Genomic DNA, 17,788 nt, shown 5'->3' on the forward strand with positions numbered 1-17,788 from the left:
TTATATTTGGGTTGGTGAGAGATAACTGGGCCAGGCCCATTAATGTTTTTTTTTGGACTTTCTCTCGTATTTGGGTTGGTAAGAGATTACTTGTTCCTAATTCCTAATTCTCTTGTATCAAGCTTTCGTTGTAATTGAAAATTCCTAATTCTCAGAAATATTTTACAATTCTTTGTGTATATGTGATGTGAGAATATATTTAAAAGGCTAAAAATTGACAAAACCCAGCGTTTAATAAACTGAAAGAAAAACGGTGGCCATTACCTTCTTCCCGCAGTCCCCAATCATTTTTGATCGCAGGTTCGGGCGGAGAGGAAGAAGCATTGATGTTAAAGTTCCTGTCTAAAGTAAAGATCGAATTCAATGCCTTAGATCCACGCTTACCATCTTGCATGGAGTTCTTAGCGCAGTGTAATGCTCGCAAGGCCAAGGAGTCGAACCCCGCTTGCCAATTGATCGTCAAGCGCCGAACCGATGACCACCCGCCCCAGATCACCGTCACCTTTGTCAACGGAGTCGAAGAGGTTTTTGACGCTACATCTACTCCTGCTCAAACAATCAGGAATATGATTCTTGAAAAGGGCCAACTCCTTGAGACCGAGCAAATGTTCCGAGAGGCTGGGGAAACTTGGCCAGTTATCATTCCCGATGAAGAGCTCAATCAACCCGCTCCCAGTATCAAGGTTCGTCTTCTTCTTCTCCCTTTATGTGAGCGTTTCTCGGTCCTCTTTTGGTTGAGTTTTCATTTTGGGCACTACATGTGGCATTTTGTCGAACAACATATGCACACAAAGAGCTTTACGAACTTTCTTCTTTTGGAGTGGAATTTTTGCAACTGTGAAATTTGTATTTGCAATCTTACTTCGTTGTTCTCGTATATATACATTCTCTTCATGTACTTTGTTGTCATTGCATCTCAAGCTAATGTAAGAGTACCCAGTGCTTCTATCTTATTTAGCAAGAATTAGTTTTGGCAATTACTTTGTGAAACGTCCTAGCATTTGGGAATTCAGTTGACTCGAATGTTTGTCCTAAACATCTGTGCCTGTGCGCTGGTATGCATGTGTATTGATATGAAGCACGCTCTTAATTGATGTATTAGTAATGTAGATGATGATTATCTTCAGTTTACTGACTATCCCACCAAACAAATATCTGGTCTTTTGCGTACATTGAGTTATGTAGTCTAATTTTCTTCCCCTTAGGCCTAGTGGTCAATAAGAGCCATGAGCTTCAAAATTAGGTAAGGGTTTAGAAGAAATTTGTTCAAACCATGATGGCCTCCTTTCTAAGATGAGATGTTTTGTAACCGCCCAAGCCCACTACTAGCAAATATTGTCCGTTTTAGCCTGTTACGTATCGCCGTCAGCCTCACAGTTTTAAAACGTGTCTGTCAAGGGGAGGTTTCCACACCCTTATAAGGAATGCTTCGTTCCCCTCTCCATCCAATGTGAGATCTCACAACATCCCCTTGGGGACCAAGCATCCTCACTAGCACGCTGTCCAGTGTCTAGCTCTGATACCATTTGTAACAGTCCACGCCTACTACTAGCCGATATTGTTCACTTTGGCCCATTACGTATCACCGTCAGCCTCACTGTTTTAAAACGCGTCTGCTAGGGAGAGGTTTCCACACCCTTATAAGGAATGTTTCGTCCCCCCTTAGAGGCCTAGTGTCCTTGCTGGCTCTCCGATCGATGTCTGGCTCTGATACCATTTGTAACGGCCCTAGCCTACCACTAGTAGATATTGTTTGCCTTGGCCCGTTATGTATCGTCGTCAGTTTCACGGTTTTAAAACATGTATGTTAGGGAAAGGTTTCCACACCATTACTAGGAATGTTTCGTTCCCCTATCCAACCAATGTGTGATCTTGCAATGCACCTCCCTTAGAGGCCCAGCGTCTCGCTGGCACACCGCCTGACGTCTGACTTTGATACCATTTGTAACATCGGTTGGAGGGGAATGAAGCATTCTTTATAAGAGTATGGAATCCTCTCCCCTGTAACCACTTTTTAAAAACTGCGAGGTTGACAGCGATATGTAATAGGCCAAAGTGGAACCATGAGGCTGACGGCGATACGTAATGGGTCAAAGCGGATAATATCTGCTAGCAGTAGGCTTGAATTTTTACATGTTTGTCTAAAAACTCATTTTGTGTTACCAGCTGAGGTTGTCATAGTTCAATAGCATGTTCTTAGACGAAGCTGCTCAAGTAACCAGGAAAGATTTTACAAGCGTAACGCCGACGTTACATCGTTGATAACAATATGGTGTCCCCAGTTTGCAAAATTTCATTAAGCCATCGATTCTTAAGTTAAGAAATGAGAAGCATGTGTTGCAGATTTCTTTTTGCCTTGATTCTGGAATCCAAGCATTATGTAGTAGTAAAAACGTTTAAAATGTTCAATAAGTTTTTTAAGACTGGAAGTAATGTGACCAAGTGGTAAGTTCGGCATACTTGAAGTTCTTTCTTAAATCTGTTTTTCTGCACCTCATGTTCATTTTTGGTTTACTGGCAGAAATGCCTTTTATTGTATTTGAATTACATGCAATTGTCTCAAATTCCGTGTGCTTCTTGTTGCAGCCTAGAAAAGCCGAAGACAAGCAGTAACTTTGTCACAGTTGATCAAATTACAGAAGGACCTGAAAGAGGAGAGGGGTGCTACTGTCTTCACAACCTTGGGCTGCAAAGAATAGAATCATTATCCGTGGAGTAGAAGGGCTGATTCAGAGATGTTTTTCGTTTTAAATTTCATAGGAATGTTAGCTGAGTCTTGTTTGTCTTCTTGGATGTGAAAGGATTCCGCATCAAGATCTAAATATGGCCTGTGAATCCTGAGTTGGCTTTCACAAGTCATTTGTTTATGAGAACTTGTTATACCAGTACACAAGTTTGAACTTGTTATACCTGTGAATCCTGAGTTGGTTTTCATAAGTCATTTGTCTAGGCAAAGCATATAACAGCTTCGTTCAGAAAATAGTCATAGAAACGTTAAAACACCTCATTTGGTTCGCAGTTCACAGTTTTCATAGATTTCACTACAGCCACCAACCATCCAAGCTATGAGCATCAAGCATTCGTATCAAACCCGCGTCTCATCTTATTCTAACGATCTTCTCATCAAACACAGCATTCGGTCAGACATCATGTCTAGCATAATCTTAACGATTGAGACTATCTAAGGCTCACACTCGATGATTCACATTGAAGAACGAAGACTATATTACTGCCTGAAAAATGATACCTCGTAGTTAGCTGATTCCCGCTTCCTTAGTTAATAAGTTCATAAATCATCTCAGTGCACGAGCTTCTCTACAGATAAGTCTGCAGAGATATCACAAACACACTTCAATCAGATACCTATGTTTCCACCAAATAAAGAAATGCATACTTCGAAGTGCCGTGATCAGACGCCCTCAAGTGGCTAAACGAGTCGGACGGTGCATCATTCCATTTGGACGAACGAATCACTTGCGTCTTCCAATCGAAGAACACCAATTTGCTTGAAAATTACTTGAAAATTATAAATCAAGAAAAGTAGTCCCGATTCAAACAGCTGGCCACATTTAGAAAAACAAAATGGAGAAAAACATTTAGAATCGTCATGACCGTGAGATATCTTCCTCGAGCAAAGAATGAGCCACCCGGATTCAATCAACAATAAAGAGAGCTCAGATGAACAAAACTTGGGAATAATTGAATTTGAACTTCAACTGAGCAACACATTTCAGGTATGTGAAGTGATAAGGAAACAAAGAACAATACAAGATGATACAAATTATAAAAAGAAAGGGAAGGAAGGAGTTAGAGTAGTCTGAGGCGTAAACCTGATGGCGATAAACGAGAGTATCATCATGTCTGGCGAAATGCTAGGCTGAGTGCACTATCGACGACTTGAGTCGATGGCTTTTTCATCGGAAATCAGACGACTCGACGGAAGAGTTTCACTGATCCACCGGCGAGTCTGGTTTCTTCCATTATTCTTCTCATTTTCAATTACCGGTAAACCAGAGACGATGCAGGTCGTGGCATCGCGTAAGGCTTTTGGATTATACGTGTGACTGTAACAAGGGAAAGAAACGGTGTCATAAAATGTAAAATAATGATTTATATAATTTGGTATTAGAATAATAATTATAATTAAATTTACAATTTTAGCCTGGGTGGGGAGGCCATTTAACCAAAATTACCCTCCATTAGTTTGAGTTCCATATTTAATAGGTGACTCGGATCCAAAATTTGAGAGCAAATTAGGGTTCTACGATCCAGGCGGGAAAGGCGAGCTCATTGGAGCTAGAAGGAGACAAGTCCAAGCATTTCTCTGTGGCGACTGATATCATAATTTGCATCTAATGGCACTTCCTCCTGGCCCTTACTCCGGCACCAGCACCCTCGCTCTGGTATTTACTGTTTCTTTTACCTTTAATCATTTGCAGTGATTTTATTTAGCTCGATCTCTGTGATGTCCCGTATCCACTTTGTTCTTTTCAAGCTGGTTAGAATAGGATTTCAATGCATCTAGATTTTTTAGTTCCGAATTCTCCACGAGGTGGTAATTGGTGAGAATGGATGGATCTGCGATTCAAAAAAAATTATTTTCTTTTTCGTATTTCTTCATTATGTTGTTTTTATATCCTTTATTGGGAATGAGATGGATCGGTTCATTTGAGATTCTGAATCTTTTTTGGGAATTGATTTCTACAGGTGGCCCGTGCATCAGCATTCACCTTTGGTTTGGTTTACGGAAACATTAAGCTCAAGGTTCTGAAGGTAAATTGGAATCAACTTCTGTTCCAACCGTTGTTGTTATCGTAAATTTATTGAAATGGTTATTTTTGTAGTATGATTGTATGGCGCCTCTGCTAAATCAACTCCATATATATTAATAATGACTATTTTCACTCCTTAATGGACATGAACTCAACATTAACCTGTTTCTCAAATGGTTTCAACTTGTTTTCTTTTGGAGGCAAGATTTCTTTACTGCCTTATTTTCATAGGCATTTCTAATTTAAGGCAGAAGTCTCGTTGGAAACTTAAAGTTCAAATCTTGTACCTGTTTATTGGCTCAACTGTGACCCAAAATTTTTCTGAAAGAAAATTGGCTGTATGTGTTCATAGGCATTTAGCTGTAAGACATTTTTGTTGATGAGTTTCTTCTGGTTACGTCATCTTAAACTCCATGCCGTATAATTTGTTTTTTTACAGCATGTAAGCACATGAAACGACCGTCATATATATCTTGATCAGTTAATTGTATAGAATATGAATTTGATTGTCTAAAAACGTGTCTTTTGGCTGTATGTTTGTGCATTTGCCAGGCAAAGGCCAAGTCACACGCAAAAGCTGAAGCCAAAACCCATCACTGATGAACACTTCTACTGATGTAGCTTATAGCGATGGAAGAGATGGAAACTACTGCATAGGGGAAGACTCCGATCATTGGTTGGAGAATGTGATTTTTGGCTTCATAATTAATTAGATTCAGTTTTTTTCTTTTTTTCTTTTCCTTCACTTCTGAAACAAAAGAAAATTCTCTGTTTAAACGGGGTTGGTATTGCTGCAAATACTGTATGGTGTATGCTTAGTTTTTCAGTGCCGATTGGCAATTCTGCCTGTGAGAAGAATGCTCTTGAAATAAAGGTGACACCATATTGATAAATAAGACTCGTTTGAGATTTCTTTTATCACAGTACCACCTCTAATTTCACTTTCGAGTTAAAGCTCTATGATTGGTATTGATCTCTATCCTGTGGTTCAGTTTATAGGATTAATTGGTGTATTACCAACGGAAACACAAGGCAGAGCAAAAACTCTAGAATATATTATCTTACTATAAAATCTCTAGACAACGGAAATATGCAAATGAAAGACAGGCAACAAAGATAAGGCTCCATCATGAACCTCGCATACCAAGATGAATGGTTGATGGGTATCCTTCAGAAGGCGCAGCATAGCTAACTTGTTGAAGTTTTTTTCTTGTTCTACTGAATTCAGAAAGAGTACAATTTTGCAGGAACTGAATCTACTTCAACTACAGCTCCCAGCAATCAAGACGAAAGCTTCATGCTAACACCCGGCCTTCTTCAAGCTTGTGACAGTAATTATACTAAACTCGATTCTCGCCTAACGAAGAAGAAGAATCGGCCTTCATGACTGGTTAAGGAAAACTGAGTCTTAACCTCGGCCACCTTCTGGCATGGAGCAATTGATGCCTTGCATCATAGCACTGTCGAGAAGCTTCATTCCCTCTTCGCTCATTTGCTTGACTTCTGAGGGTGACAAGATTCTGATGCACCTTACACAGCTCACAAATTCCCTGCAGACATCCCAGGGAATCCAACAAAAGATTACAATATAATACTAAGATGACTTGTTGAATTCAGGAGTTGCTATTTCTCAACTCTTCAGGCTAAAGATATTTAAACAAACAAGCATCGGACTTATAGCGAGAAGAAAACTTACTCCCATGGATCATCGCCAATAAGCAAGACGTCGTTCTCATAATCGACATAAACCAGTTTCCATCCTGAGCCTCTCGGGTCATTAAGCAACCCTTCAAGTCCAAACATGCATTCGATAGCGGAGCACAGTTCGTCGTAGTTCTTAAAACTAGTGACATCGATAGACCTCCCAACAGATCCTGCCTTCTGGACCTGTCATTTTGAGAGTAGGGAAACAAGAGCACAGTAACAATTTTGAGATCAATTCTCATTGTGACGGCATAAATACGACAGACAGCTTTGTTCTTGGTAATGTAAATACAATCCCATCAGACTAAGAACATCATGGAAGTTACCATAACTAGTAGAAAAACCACAGACCTACCTTGGTGTAAGTTCTCATGGGCGGTACGACTTGATTCCAGGAGCCGTTATGCAGAAGACTGCCCTCATCAAAATCCACATTGCAAGAGGAAGTACCACCTGAATTATCATGGAAGTCCTGCCTGGAGAAAGCCTGAGAATCTCCAAGACTAGCAGCAGAGGTAATCTGAGACTGAACATCTTGGCTTGAGCTGAAGTTTCCAACCAAGCAATCTGAAGGATGTGGGAAGTCAGCATCTTTCAATGCGCAATAATCATCAAGAATAGTACTCGAAACAGCAGGACCAACCAAAGTATTTCCACCATTACTGATTTCAAGGTTAGAACAACTATATATCCCACTTTGGTTGTTGCTCTCGTCTGAAACGGCTCTCATAACATTTGCATTACCCATACAATTCAGGTTAGAAGAGAATCTTATATTATTAAGAGGATCCCACATGTCTTGCCCAGTTGAGGGTAAGGGAAAATTAAGAGCCTCAGGGAAGACTGTTGAGGATTCTTGCAATGCCAACATGGAAAGGTTCCCGGGTGATCTCATTACTCCAGGAAGAGCCAGACAGGATGGGTTAATCAAACATCCATCACCATCCAGTGTAAATTCAGGGTGAGGCATGTCAATTGGTTGTGGGTGTTGGATTAGTGATTCAAGCTGAGGCTGCAACGGCCATGACTGCATGGGGATCTGATTCTGGTTCATAAATGAAAGCTGGTTCACAAGGGTCTGCATATTCACTTCTTTAGTAGTGAGTTTTTCCCCCACACAATCTCCGACCGGGGGCAATGTATTGGACTGATTGGTTGAAACATCATCAGCTCCAGTTGGAGGTTCACTTTCAGTAGCCGCTGAAGTGTGCGCTTTTCCTGGTAGACTTTCTTTTGGAGATGAATTTGGATTTATGGGATCAGATTGTGTAGGATTTTGATTCCCGGGAGATGCAGTTTCTGTCGGAATAAGCTGCTTCATTTTAGAATTGGTTTCTGGCTGCATGTCCTTCATGTCCTGTATCTTCACTAAATTGTTAGCTGAATCCTGGTGTAAGGTGGCTCCGTGAAGGCTAACGAGCTGAGGCCTCAGTAGCATCTTCATCAGTGGTTCAGAGCATAGATTTGGCGCAGCATATGAAAGATCCCCTCGTATATTTTCAGGAACACGAAGCATTGGTCTCTTCACCAGACTTTCCCAATCAGTTTCTCCTGCTAAAGTGAAACATTCCCATTTTTATGGTCTTTTAGAGTACACTGAAAGTCGCAGAAAGGGATAATCTTACCCAAAAATCCGCCGTGTAATGGACGTTTAAGACCCGAAGTCAGAGAAGGAAAAATGAAGAGACTTTCCGGAGTTTCTATTTCCCATGAACTAACCCTGTTTTGCTTATCGCAACACCCGGGCTCATCCCATTCCACTTGAAGATTTCGCCACTTGGAACCTGGCCACCTAAGTGGATCTAAATCGCTAATCCCAACAATTGTACCCATATATCTGCGCAACAAATAGCGTTACAATCCAATTATATGAACATCCCAGATCATTTATTGACACAAAATCAAACCCGTAACAAGCTCACCGGCGTTTTCCCGACTCCTCTGTTTCAAACATCATCCCGAACCTCATACCCGCAGAAAGCTGAGTTCCGAATACACATTTCCGATATTTGGCTAAGGGAATAACAAACTCTGAAGGACATGCCCTGTGGGGAAAAAGAAACACATGTAAAGTTGGAAAAATCTAAACTTGAGGCTCTTGAAAGTTAATGGAACCTGGGATTGTAAAAGATTGTGAATGGACTGCGATTAGCAGCAGCATGAGCTGCAGCAGCAAGAACTCCTATATGCATACTGTCGGCGGATAGTACCGATGATGGCAATGTTGTTTGTTGCCGGTTAGCACGCCTCACTCCAATCAGCAACTGGGACTTTTCATCCCTACATGATTCTCACATTAGACAAATTATTCAAACTTCATAGCATTGACACAAAAAAAAAGTGGCAAAAACGCTACCTTACCTTATGAAAAGAACAGAATCACCTGCTCTGAGCCTCTTTGCTCCAACAAATAGACTCCACCCAGTTGTGAGAAGATGTCGCTTCGGCTGCCCTATAAAAAACAAGGCATACCCCCATCAGGAAAACAACATAAGGGGTAGATTATCATATCCAACCATACTCACCGCGATAGATGTGGCGAAAAGTCCAGGTATTGTCATGCAAGTCTCGTACAACGAGCTCCTGAGTTGGTGGTTGCATTGTGTAATCCTGTTTCAAGATCAACCACAGAGGCTATGAATGGTAACAGCAGAGAAGAAATGACATGAACTTGAAGCCTTACCAATGGCGGAAAAAGCTTTTCAGCAGCCCTGCGTGGCACTGAGAACCCACCATGTGTGCTGGTATCACTGGCAGTCAAAGTTTTGCAGAAGAATTCATTTGGGTGTTTACTCGGCCTTAGTCCAAAGTCCGGAACTAGGAAGACATCTTTTTCCTGATCCATGGCCAAATTTGAACGTGAAAAGAGATGCTATTATGAACTGTTTACAAATTCAAAGGTATTGGCTTACAGAGTTCACCGGTTGAAGGCTCATTTGAGCGTAGATTTCATCTGAATCTTTATCAGCCTAAAACATTAATGAAGAGAAAAGCAGAGGACTTTTCAGAACAAAGATTTTGCAATGGATGATCCAAATTCCAATATGAACGAAAGCACGTACATGTAAGGTAACACTTTGAACTTGGCACATCAACTGAGAAGGAAGATTAGGATAATTTGGAATCTGTGAGGTTGCTGTTCTCTTGGTAGAAACCGCCACCTGTTCGCAAAAATAAATAAATAAATAAATAAATAGAAGCATCAAGAAACCCCCTTTCCTGTATTATCATCAATGCAACAATTGGCACCTGTTCACTATGTCCCTGAGGAAAGTAATAAACAAGACTCCCCACATGGGGCAAGGAAACAAGCGGACCAGCACACGCGTGCCAGAGCTCGGAGTTAATAGCCTTCCGGGCCCCTGAAATCCATAGAAACGCAGATTTAAGCAATACCCATTTGAAAAAAAAAAACGTATTGCCAGAATTGAAACGAACCTGTTTGATCTTGCATTTGTTTCAGCAATTTCATCTCGTCGAGAAGGTTAGTCTGAGGGGTGTTATTAATCAAACCCATTGGTGCCTTGAGCTTGTCTTCCACAGAGCTCATGGCGTGTCCTTCTCTTGATCACGAGGCAATTTCAGGTTGCCATCCAAGAAAGGTCGAGGAGGACTAAGAGAGTGATACCATGAGTCAAAAAGGGAAGAAGGGCATGAGAACCAAGACGAAGGAACAAAAACTGGAAATGAAAGGGATCTGATAGCATCAAAGGCACGGGAATCGAAGAAGCATGGAATGAGGCATATGATGAAGTGGGTGCGGTTGTTTTTACGTTGAATAGACACCGAGCTTTGGATCAACCACTTCCCTCCACCCTTCCTACTCACACCTCACCTTAAGCCTTGCTGCTTCCGGCATTTCCCTTTCCGAGTCTCTAACCCTCTCTCTCCTCTCAAAACTGGAAAGAGCGTGCATGCTCTTATCCTGCGCTCGCATCCGTATAACCCCATTTCTTTGCAGCTTTAAACTGTTATAGAGAACCAAAATTAAAGGGTGTCAACAGAAAGAAGGAAAAATAATAGTAAACAATTGGAGGCAAAGCAGAGAAAGGCTATGAGAACACGAAAACAGTACACAAAGAAGGACTGTGAGGTGAGAGAGACAGAGAGAGATTGTCTTTTCGGAGAAGAGCGAGAATGGGATTGGTGGAAAGGAAGAGTGGCAACCGGCGCATTTTAGCACCGATTATTTCAAATAGCCCTCGGATTTTCGTCTTCCTCCATTCCCCCTTTTCTTCTTTTATTACATTAATTATTATTCTCGTAAGATAATATAAATATATTTTGATTTTGTTGTTATTTCTGCAAAAGAAAAAAAAAGTTCACTTTTTAGTTTTAAATCGGTGAAACTAGTATAAAGTTTTACCTTTTGGATCAATTTTCATTCCTTGGAAATACGTTAAAAAGGTATTATATATTTCAAACAAAATAACGCTTGAATTGTAAGAAACTCAATATTATTGATCAATGTATTAACATTTTTAAAAAATGAATATGTTTTTATTACGTCACAAAGTCAAGTTTGACGGTCTATACAAAAAAATAGGAGATAAATGAGGGTAAATGTGTAATTTAACCTTATTATTAAAATGAAAAGGAATAAAAGGGGAATGAGAACGGCGGGGTGGGTTCCGGCAATAATATCGAGTTCGCGCTCATCGCGCGTGCGATTCGCGGCAAATTAACAGGAGGTGTAGGAAGGGTATGGGGTATGTGAATGTTTTGTTCCCTTTGCTGCCTTTTACCCATTATGGGACGCCTCTTATTCTTTTATTTCTATACTCCCCATTTTTCACTCGATTAATTTTTATTTAATTTTAAATCATTCAAATTTTCTTCGTCCCAATTATAATGTTAGAATAATGATGGAGTGAGGATTTACTTTCTGGGCATATAGTATGCTCACAGCCTAATGAATTGAATAAATAAAGGAAATGGGTTCCAGTTTGGCATGCACATAAGCAATCAATATTTCTGGGAATTTTTTCTTCTTCTAGTTTCTAAAAGAACCAACATATATCTACAAAGATTACGAAATATGAATAATTTATTATTTCAACCAATAGGGATATTATTACATTTATAAAATAATAATTCTCGTATGTATGTATATTTTTTTTAACGCTTACTTTTCATAGACAAATAAGTAATAATGTTACCACACTCTTGTATTATATTGTTTGCACTCTTAAGACAAATAGTACAAACTAATAATTTTGATGCATTTGGATAAATAAATAAATAAATAAATAAATCTTCTACTCCACACAATTTATTTCTAAAAATAAAAGGAGTCTTAATTAAATGTCCACCTACTTGGTTGGGTAAAGTGTATTATAAGGCGAGCTTGTAATATTTATTTATGTTTACACAACATAATTAGATTAGAAGCAATAATTAAGAAATTTACATCCAAATTTTACAAAGAAGTCCAACATTATCTTATACACACAACTTGACATTATAATATTAAATAAAGCAACCAGCGTATGTTAAAAAAATGAAATAAAAACTAAAATAAACGGTAAGGCACACGGAAACAAAAATCGTTATTTCCAAAACGGCGTCGAGGGCACGTGATTGTCATGCACGGAACCCTCCCCTGTTTTTTTTATTTATTATTATTTAATATAAATTACGGCAAACAAGGTGAGGCTCACGCGTGGGCCCCATTCAACATTGTCAGACTCATTCGATCCCATCTTCCACGTAAAGTTCACTTTTTGACTGTCTCCCAAAATAAATAAATAAATAATTATTTATTTTGCAGGAAACGAAAAATCTGCATCATCAACCAACCAATTAAGTGAAGAATACCTTGGAGTGTTCCAAATATATATAATATATATCATCCACCAACTCTTAATCATTTATTTATTTACTTCTATTTATGTAAACAAAAATAAAAAGAATTAATTAATGAGGAATCCCTCCTTATATATACGGCTAATAAATGAATGGGATTATTATTAGTAATTGGGATTAGAAATAGAATGATTTTTTAAATAAAAATGAAAAAAGAATATAATATAATATAATGGGAGAGAGACAGAGAAAGGGTCCAGAAGCAGAGAAGAGGAAAGGAGGCGTGGGATGAGGGGAACATAAAGCAGTGAAACGTGTAGGGTTTCCAGGGGACAATCTCCTCTCTTTTTTGCTCATCAAAACACACCTCCATTTTGTCTCTAACCCTCCCCTCTCCTTTTTCTTTATTATTATTATTTTAAATCAAAATACATTTTATTTATTTACCGGTGGGCCGCCGCTCAAGGCCTTGATATATATTCCTCCTCTCTATTCTGGGCCGGTTTCCTAACCCACCCTCAAGCCCATTAATTCCGGCCCTTTATGTTCTTATTTAGGCCCAATTCTTGAATAGGGCTTCATCCAGGATTCGTTTAGTAACGCACGTGTAAATAAACGTTAGCTGTTATTATTTTTTTTTTACCTTCTCGCGCGCTCTTTCTTCTCCGGCGCTGCGGATTCTTCCTCTACTCCTTGTTGCGGTCGTTGTTTCAATGGAAGGGCTCAAGGTGTCGGATGCCGATTTGGTTATATATCTTCACCCAGCCAAAAGTAACAAGGTTTCGCAAGCGATTCTTCACGAGCTCGGCGCTATGCTTCTAAAGTAACTCGAACTTCTTTTACGCTTTCAACAATTCTCGTCCCTAATTGCCTGCAATCACAATCTTTTCCAGTTACTGATACTGTTGCTTTGTTGATGTATTTATTTTTTTCTTTGAGCATCTTGATTGGGGATGCTATCTTTTAATGGCAGAATTTGATTAGTACAACCTTCAATTTCGCCGCAATTTAACTTCCATTCTAACTTAGTTTTTTCCTGCATTTTTATCAACTGGCGTTTTTTTCTTTGCTGGCTTGCCATTCTGTATTGAAGAAATAAGCACCTGGTCGTGCTGTTGTTTGTAAACTCAGGATGTAAGTTTTTGTGACTTCCATGGTTAGGGAATAGAGATGTTATTCATTTAATTTGGACACAAAGGCGCAAAAGTTGATCTCATTGCTGCTTCTTTTGCTTCATTCAATCAGCATTCAATTGCATTTATGTGGCACATACATGTGAACTTGTATTGAACTGACTTTGTTTAAACTGTACTCCGCGTGTAGATTTGATGAAAAATTTGAGGGCGTGCTACTGGCTTATGAGGCCAAAATTATTGATAAAAGTGCGAAGATTCTATCTGGAGTGCACCCCTACTTTGCCGTGACAATAAAGGCTAAGCTATTACTTTTCTCTCCAAAACCAAACATGCTTTTAGGTTGGTTTTCTATGATTCTCACAGTATTGCCATTAGGAAAACAACACATCTAGAATTTAAGTTGTCCATGCTTTTCTGATAGTTTGGTTATCACTTCAGAGGGAAAGGTGGTGAAGCTTAAGCAAGAATCAATCCATGTTATAGTCTTGGGTTTTGCTTCTGCTGTAATAACCGATGAAGACATTAGCAGCGAATTCAAGCATATAACTGTATGTATTGTGCATTGTACTTGAGAATTCATACCTTTCCCTTTGTTGTACCTATGAGAAGGAAGTTCTTGATATCTTGTTCTGATTGTATTATGCATTGATTTTGACATAGAGACATGGAGAAGAAATGCTTGTCAGTAGAGCTAACAAGCACCATGTAATAAAGGTTGGGACAATTATCCGGTTTTTGGTGAAGAGGTTAGATTTTTTCCCTTGTTCTGTATCATTGAAGTGGAAAGTTATTCTTGGAGTTTTCATTCAATTAATTGGGGCCGGAACATCAAGCTCATATTTATTGATGTTTGCTGATTCTTGTTGTTCTGCTTCAGTAATCTTAATATCTTGATGTTCTAAGAAGTGACTTAATTCATCCTTTACAGTTTTGATGAGGGAATACTGCACATCTCTGGATCTCTTGTTCCATCTCACACAGGGAGCATTCATCGGTTGGAGAAGAACTCAGTTGAAGGCTTAGCAACTAATAAGTGAGATAATACTACATTCTGTGAGGTTTTAAGCTATAATCCCCAAATCTATTATTTTAATTTTTTTTCGCCAAATTCTGTAGGAGCAAAAGGAAGATGAGAGAAGACGAGGCCACGGATATAAATGCACTTATCTTGAACGATGACCATCAGTCAAAAACGAAAAAGCAAAAAATTACCAGATTATCTTGAAGAATGCTAATTCTCATATAACATAGATCGTCTACATATCAGGTAACTTTTCCTACTCCCTCATTAGGATGGCTAATTTCTTGCTCTCACTCAATTCATGCCTAAAATCTTCATTACCCAGAAATTTTGCTGGAAAGTAAACTTGAATTCAAAGCGTAAGAAATGCTTGGGAGAAGCACCTTGCCCTTGGGAATATCACCTCAACTTTGATAATGACTTAACTGTATATATCAGGGTGTGGACAAATGCAGCTACCCATTTTTGCAACTGCTGTGAAGAGACAGCCAAATGCATATACTATGGGGTTAGGGCCAATATACATGGTTAGTGAATTGTGCTTTACAGCCCAATCTGGAAGGTGTGATAGATATCAGCAACCTAGACTTTACTGAATATTGTCTGAGATTTCGACATCATATTTCTAATTTCATTCAAAATCACTTACTTAAACACAACACCACAACCAATTGTTTTATCCCTTGTGTACAGCTCAAACCCACCGGATATTGTCCGCTTTGGTTTGTTACGTATCTCCCTCAGCCTCACAATTTTTAACTTGCGTTTGTAAGGGAAAGTTTTCCATATTCTTATAAAAAATGATTCGTTCCTCTCTCCAAACGATGTGTAATCTAAGGATTTTCAAGTACATTCCATTTGCATCCATTATATCTCTAACCTCCATCATGGGTTCCATTTTTCTTTTTAGATGCTGCAAATAATTTATCATTTATAAGGTATGGGGTGTTCTGTCCAAAACAACGGGCCGCAGAATGATTCCGTAATAGAATAGAAGAGAGCTGATTCTTACTCATATTTTTGAAGTTGAAGGTTGTAATCTTTGTACCCCTCGTGTCCTGGGGAAAGAAGAGCCCCGGTTTTTTCAAATAGGTGAACCGGGTCTACACGATCTAACTCCCATGTGAATATATGATCCATGGTTTTTGTTTAATCAGATAAGTCCAAACGCAGCAATGTGACAGTTCTATTGTTTTCTTTGGGCGACAATGGCGGATTTGTAACATGGTATGAACTATGAAGTGGGAAGTACAAAACCGTTCAATCCAATCAAAACTAGAGTTTAAAAAAATGGTGTCTTTTTGTGTTTGCCTCGTTTCATGATAAATTTGACCGTCTGTTAACTTGGAATCTGTGTTCGGTTTAGCTCTCAGAATTTGACCATCTTCTCTGTTCTGACATCTCTCTCTCTATTTCTTCATGTCAAGTAAGGATTTTATGAAGATCTTCAAAAGATATGATTAAATTTCAATTTCAGATATGATTATGAAAAAACATCATCTCTTTGTCAGAACACACCTCTTGCACGTTCTTGGACTTCATTTCTTTCTCTTGTTTGGAACCTGCAAACTGAGCTTGCCAAATCAAAGCCCTCTGGCATTCATCTTCCAATATTAAATCACTTCTTCATTCAATGCTCATAAAACAAGTAGTAATAAAATTAATCTCAAACCACTTGGAAAGCTTAATGATTGAAAGGGGCCTTAGAAAACCAAGCCTTATTCAAAGATATTCTAAGGGTCGGCTCTGGAAATCTAATGGTTGGTGAATTTGAATGCGATGTTCAACTGACTGGCTTGCTGGCATCTATTTGGGTCTTTAATTATGAGGTTGAATAAGCTCCAACGACCCAAATCTAATCTAAAGGGCAGGCTTACTAATCATTATCAATCATTTGGTGCCCTTTCAAAAGCTCCAATGATTTGTTTGCAGAAAAAATCATGGATTTTTACCTCCTTCATATAGAAAAACCCAGATGAAGTTATGTAATTTGACAATCTTGTTCATAAAAACTTCATAAAGAAGTCGATAATTTAGATTGATTGTGGTTTAAAGGAGCCAAATTCAATGTTTGATTCAGAAGACAAATGGCAGAAAGGGAGAGAGCGGCGGGGCAGCAAAAAGAGATGGCAGATGAGGAGTAATGCTATAACAGCTAGCAATGCGGCTACATAACGTGCTACATATTGTTTTTAATTACAACTTTGGGTGTTTAAATTTCATAGTTGCTGGTTGTCGTATTATGTGGAAGAACAAGTTTTTTGGGCCAATAGATTTGAGTAGAGACACACACACACACACACACACACCCACACACTGAGGATGATGGATGATTGAAAGAAATGGGGCGGCGGAGGATTCTGGAAGGCTTTGAAATAGGGAAGCATGCATGGATGTTATGGGCGGTCTGTGCAAGTACGGAATCCTTGGAAATGACCAATTCGCAATTTGGCGGATGAGGTGACAGATAAAACGTATTTTTATTCAGCCCAAACTTTTCATCGAATGCTTTGTAGCTATAGTGGTGTGGATAAACAGATGATTCCATGAAGGGTTTATGATATAAAATGAGGAGAATAATGGAAGATAAATAAAGGGTAATCTAATGGCACCGCCCAAATGATGGGGGCGGGGGGTCTGAAAAGCAGAGGGTAAAGGGTTTAGGAGGGTAGGTGGGTGGGTGTATGGGTGTATGGGGGGAGGGGCGTGCGTTGACATGATTGTATCAGAAAAAAACTAAAAGGAAGGCAGCAATCAGTTTGGAGTTTTAATGGTTAAACACCACATTAAAGGAAAAAAAAGGAAGTTGGTGTTGGTGATGTATGCGTTAGAGGGTTCATAAAAGTGGATTCTTTGTTGGAACAACAAAAGAAAGAAATATTATGTACGTCTCAGTGCTACTCTATCTGTACTGTTTTCTAGCTTTTGGCTGCATGGTGGTGACTTTTCGACGTGGCCTTTTTGTTTATTTACACTCTTCTACGCTCTCTTTTTCTTCCTTCAAAGCTAACATTTTCAACCTCCAATATAGATATCATCCAACTTTCCACTCAAACCCTTTGCAATTTGACTCAGCATAAACAATATGTTTTTTTCTTTCTTTTCTTACCTTTAAACCTTACCTTCTAGTTCTAATGTTCGCCATCGTAACACCATTTCTTCAACACTTGTGGCACTTTTGTAATGGAATTGGTATTTCTTACTACTTCTTTTGATAATTTTCAACAAAATCGATCGTAGATTGGCAAAGTAACTTTGTCAATATCCGGTGGGTGTTGGATAGATGATGGAGCAAAGCGTGGAAAGTGGAATGCATGGTGGGCAGTCGAACATGGAAATAAAACGAGAAA

At 39.1% G+C, this 17,788-nt stretch overlaps 4 protein-coding genes across 9 annotated transcripts; 3 read left to right on the forward strand and 1 right to left on the reverse strand.

The window, feature by feature from the left end:
- Nucleotides 1–225: 225 nt before the first annotated feature.
- LOC111473560 lies at nucleotides 226–4,285 on the forward strand. 4 transcript variants are annotated; one of them, XM_023119038.1, is made up of 3 exons: nucleotides 226–683; nucleotides 2,587–2,615; nucleotides 2,789–2,917. In XM_023119038.1, exons 1-2 carry the CDS (start codon nucleotides 327–329, stop codon nucleotides 2,611–2,613), a joined length of 384 nt encoding a protein of 127 aa, XP_022974806.1. In that variant the 5' UTR covers nucleotides 226–326; the 3' UTR covers nucleotides 2,614–2,615; nucleotides 2,789–2,917. The 4 variants fall into 4 exon arrangements, with proteins under 4 accessions (XP_022974806.1, XP_022974807.1, XP_022974805.1 ...); XM_023119039.1 differs by lacking the exons at nucleotides 2,587–2,615; nucleotides 2,789–2,917 and adding an exon at nucleotides 4,204–4,285; XM_023119037.1 differs by having other exon boundaries at nucleotides 2,587–2,917.
- LOC111473599 lies at nucleotides 4,207–5,689 on the forward strand. The gene is made up of 3 exons (XM_023119051.1): nucleotides 4,207–4,403; nucleotides 4,708–4,773; nucleotides 5,325–5,689. Exons 1-3 carry the CDS (start codon nucleotides 4,356–4,358, stop codon nucleotides 5,370–5,372), a joined length of 162 nt encoding a protein of 53 aa, XP_022974819.1. The 5' UTR covers nucleotides 4,207–4,355; the 3' UTR covers nucleotides 5,373–5,689.
- Nucleotides 5,690–5,807: 118 nt separating this feature from the next.
- On the reverse strand, nucleotides 5,808–10,600 carry LOC111473472 (auxin response factor 5-like). 2 transcript variants are annotated; one of them, XM_023118982.1, is made up of 13 exons: nucleotides 9,915–10,600; nucleotides 9,726–9,838; nucleotides 9,539–9,637; nucleotides 9,389–9,445; nucleotides 9,160–9,312; nucleotides 9,002–9,086; nucleotides 8,838–8,928; nucleotides 8,592–8,756; nucleotides 8,399–8,521; nucleotides 8,102–8,313; nucleotides 6,832–8,027; nucleotides 6,469–6,659; nucleotides 5,808–6,322 (listed from the first exon to the last, which is right to left on the reverse strand). In XM_023118982.1, the coding sequence occupies exons 1-13, from the start codon at nucleotides 10,024–10,026 to the stop codon at nucleotides 6,181–6,183; spliced, it is 2,739 nt and encodes a 912-aa protein (XP_022974750.1). In that variant the 5' UTR covers nucleotides 10,027–10,600; the 3' UTR covers nucleotides 5,808–6,180. The 2 variants fall into 2 exon arrangements, with proteins under 2 accessions (XP_022974750.1, XP_022974742.1); XM_023118974.1 differs by having other exon boundaries at nucleotides 6,832–8,030.
- Nucleotides 10,601–12,916: 2,316 nt separating this feature from the next.
- LOC111473544 lies at nucleotides 12,917–15,695 on the forward strand. Of its 2 annotated transcripts, none has more exons than XM_023119023.1 (7): nucleotides 12,917–13,104; nucleotides 13,605–13,756; nucleotides 13,856–13,965; nucleotides 14,078–14,163; nucleotides 14,346–14,450; nucleotides 14,534–14,684; nucleotides 14,877–15,695. In XM_023119023.1, exons 1-6 carry the CDS (start codon nucleotides 12,995–12,997, stop codon nucleotides 14,640–14,642), a joined length of 672 nt encoding a protein of 223 aa, XP_022974791.1. In that variant the 5' UTR covers nucleotides 12,917–12,994; the 3' UTR covers nucleotides 14,643–14,684; nucleotides 14,877–15,695. The 2 variants fall into 2 exon arrangements, with proteins under 2 accessions (XP_022974791.1, XP_022974796.1); XM_023119028.1 differs by lacking the exon at nucleotides 14,877–15,695 and adding an exon at nucleotides 14,764–14,870.
- Nucleotides 15,696–17,788: the final 2,093 nt, after the last annotated feature.

Source organism: Cucurbita maxima, unplaced genomic scaffold (genome assembly GCF_002738345.1).
Source record: "Cucurbita maxima cultivar Rimu unplaced genomic scaffold, Cmax_1.0 Cma_Scf00003, whole genome shotgun sequence".
Lineage (NCBI taxonomy): Eukaryota > Viridiplantae > Streptophyta > Magnoliopsida > Cucurbitales > Cucurbitaceae > Cucurbita > Cucurbita maxima.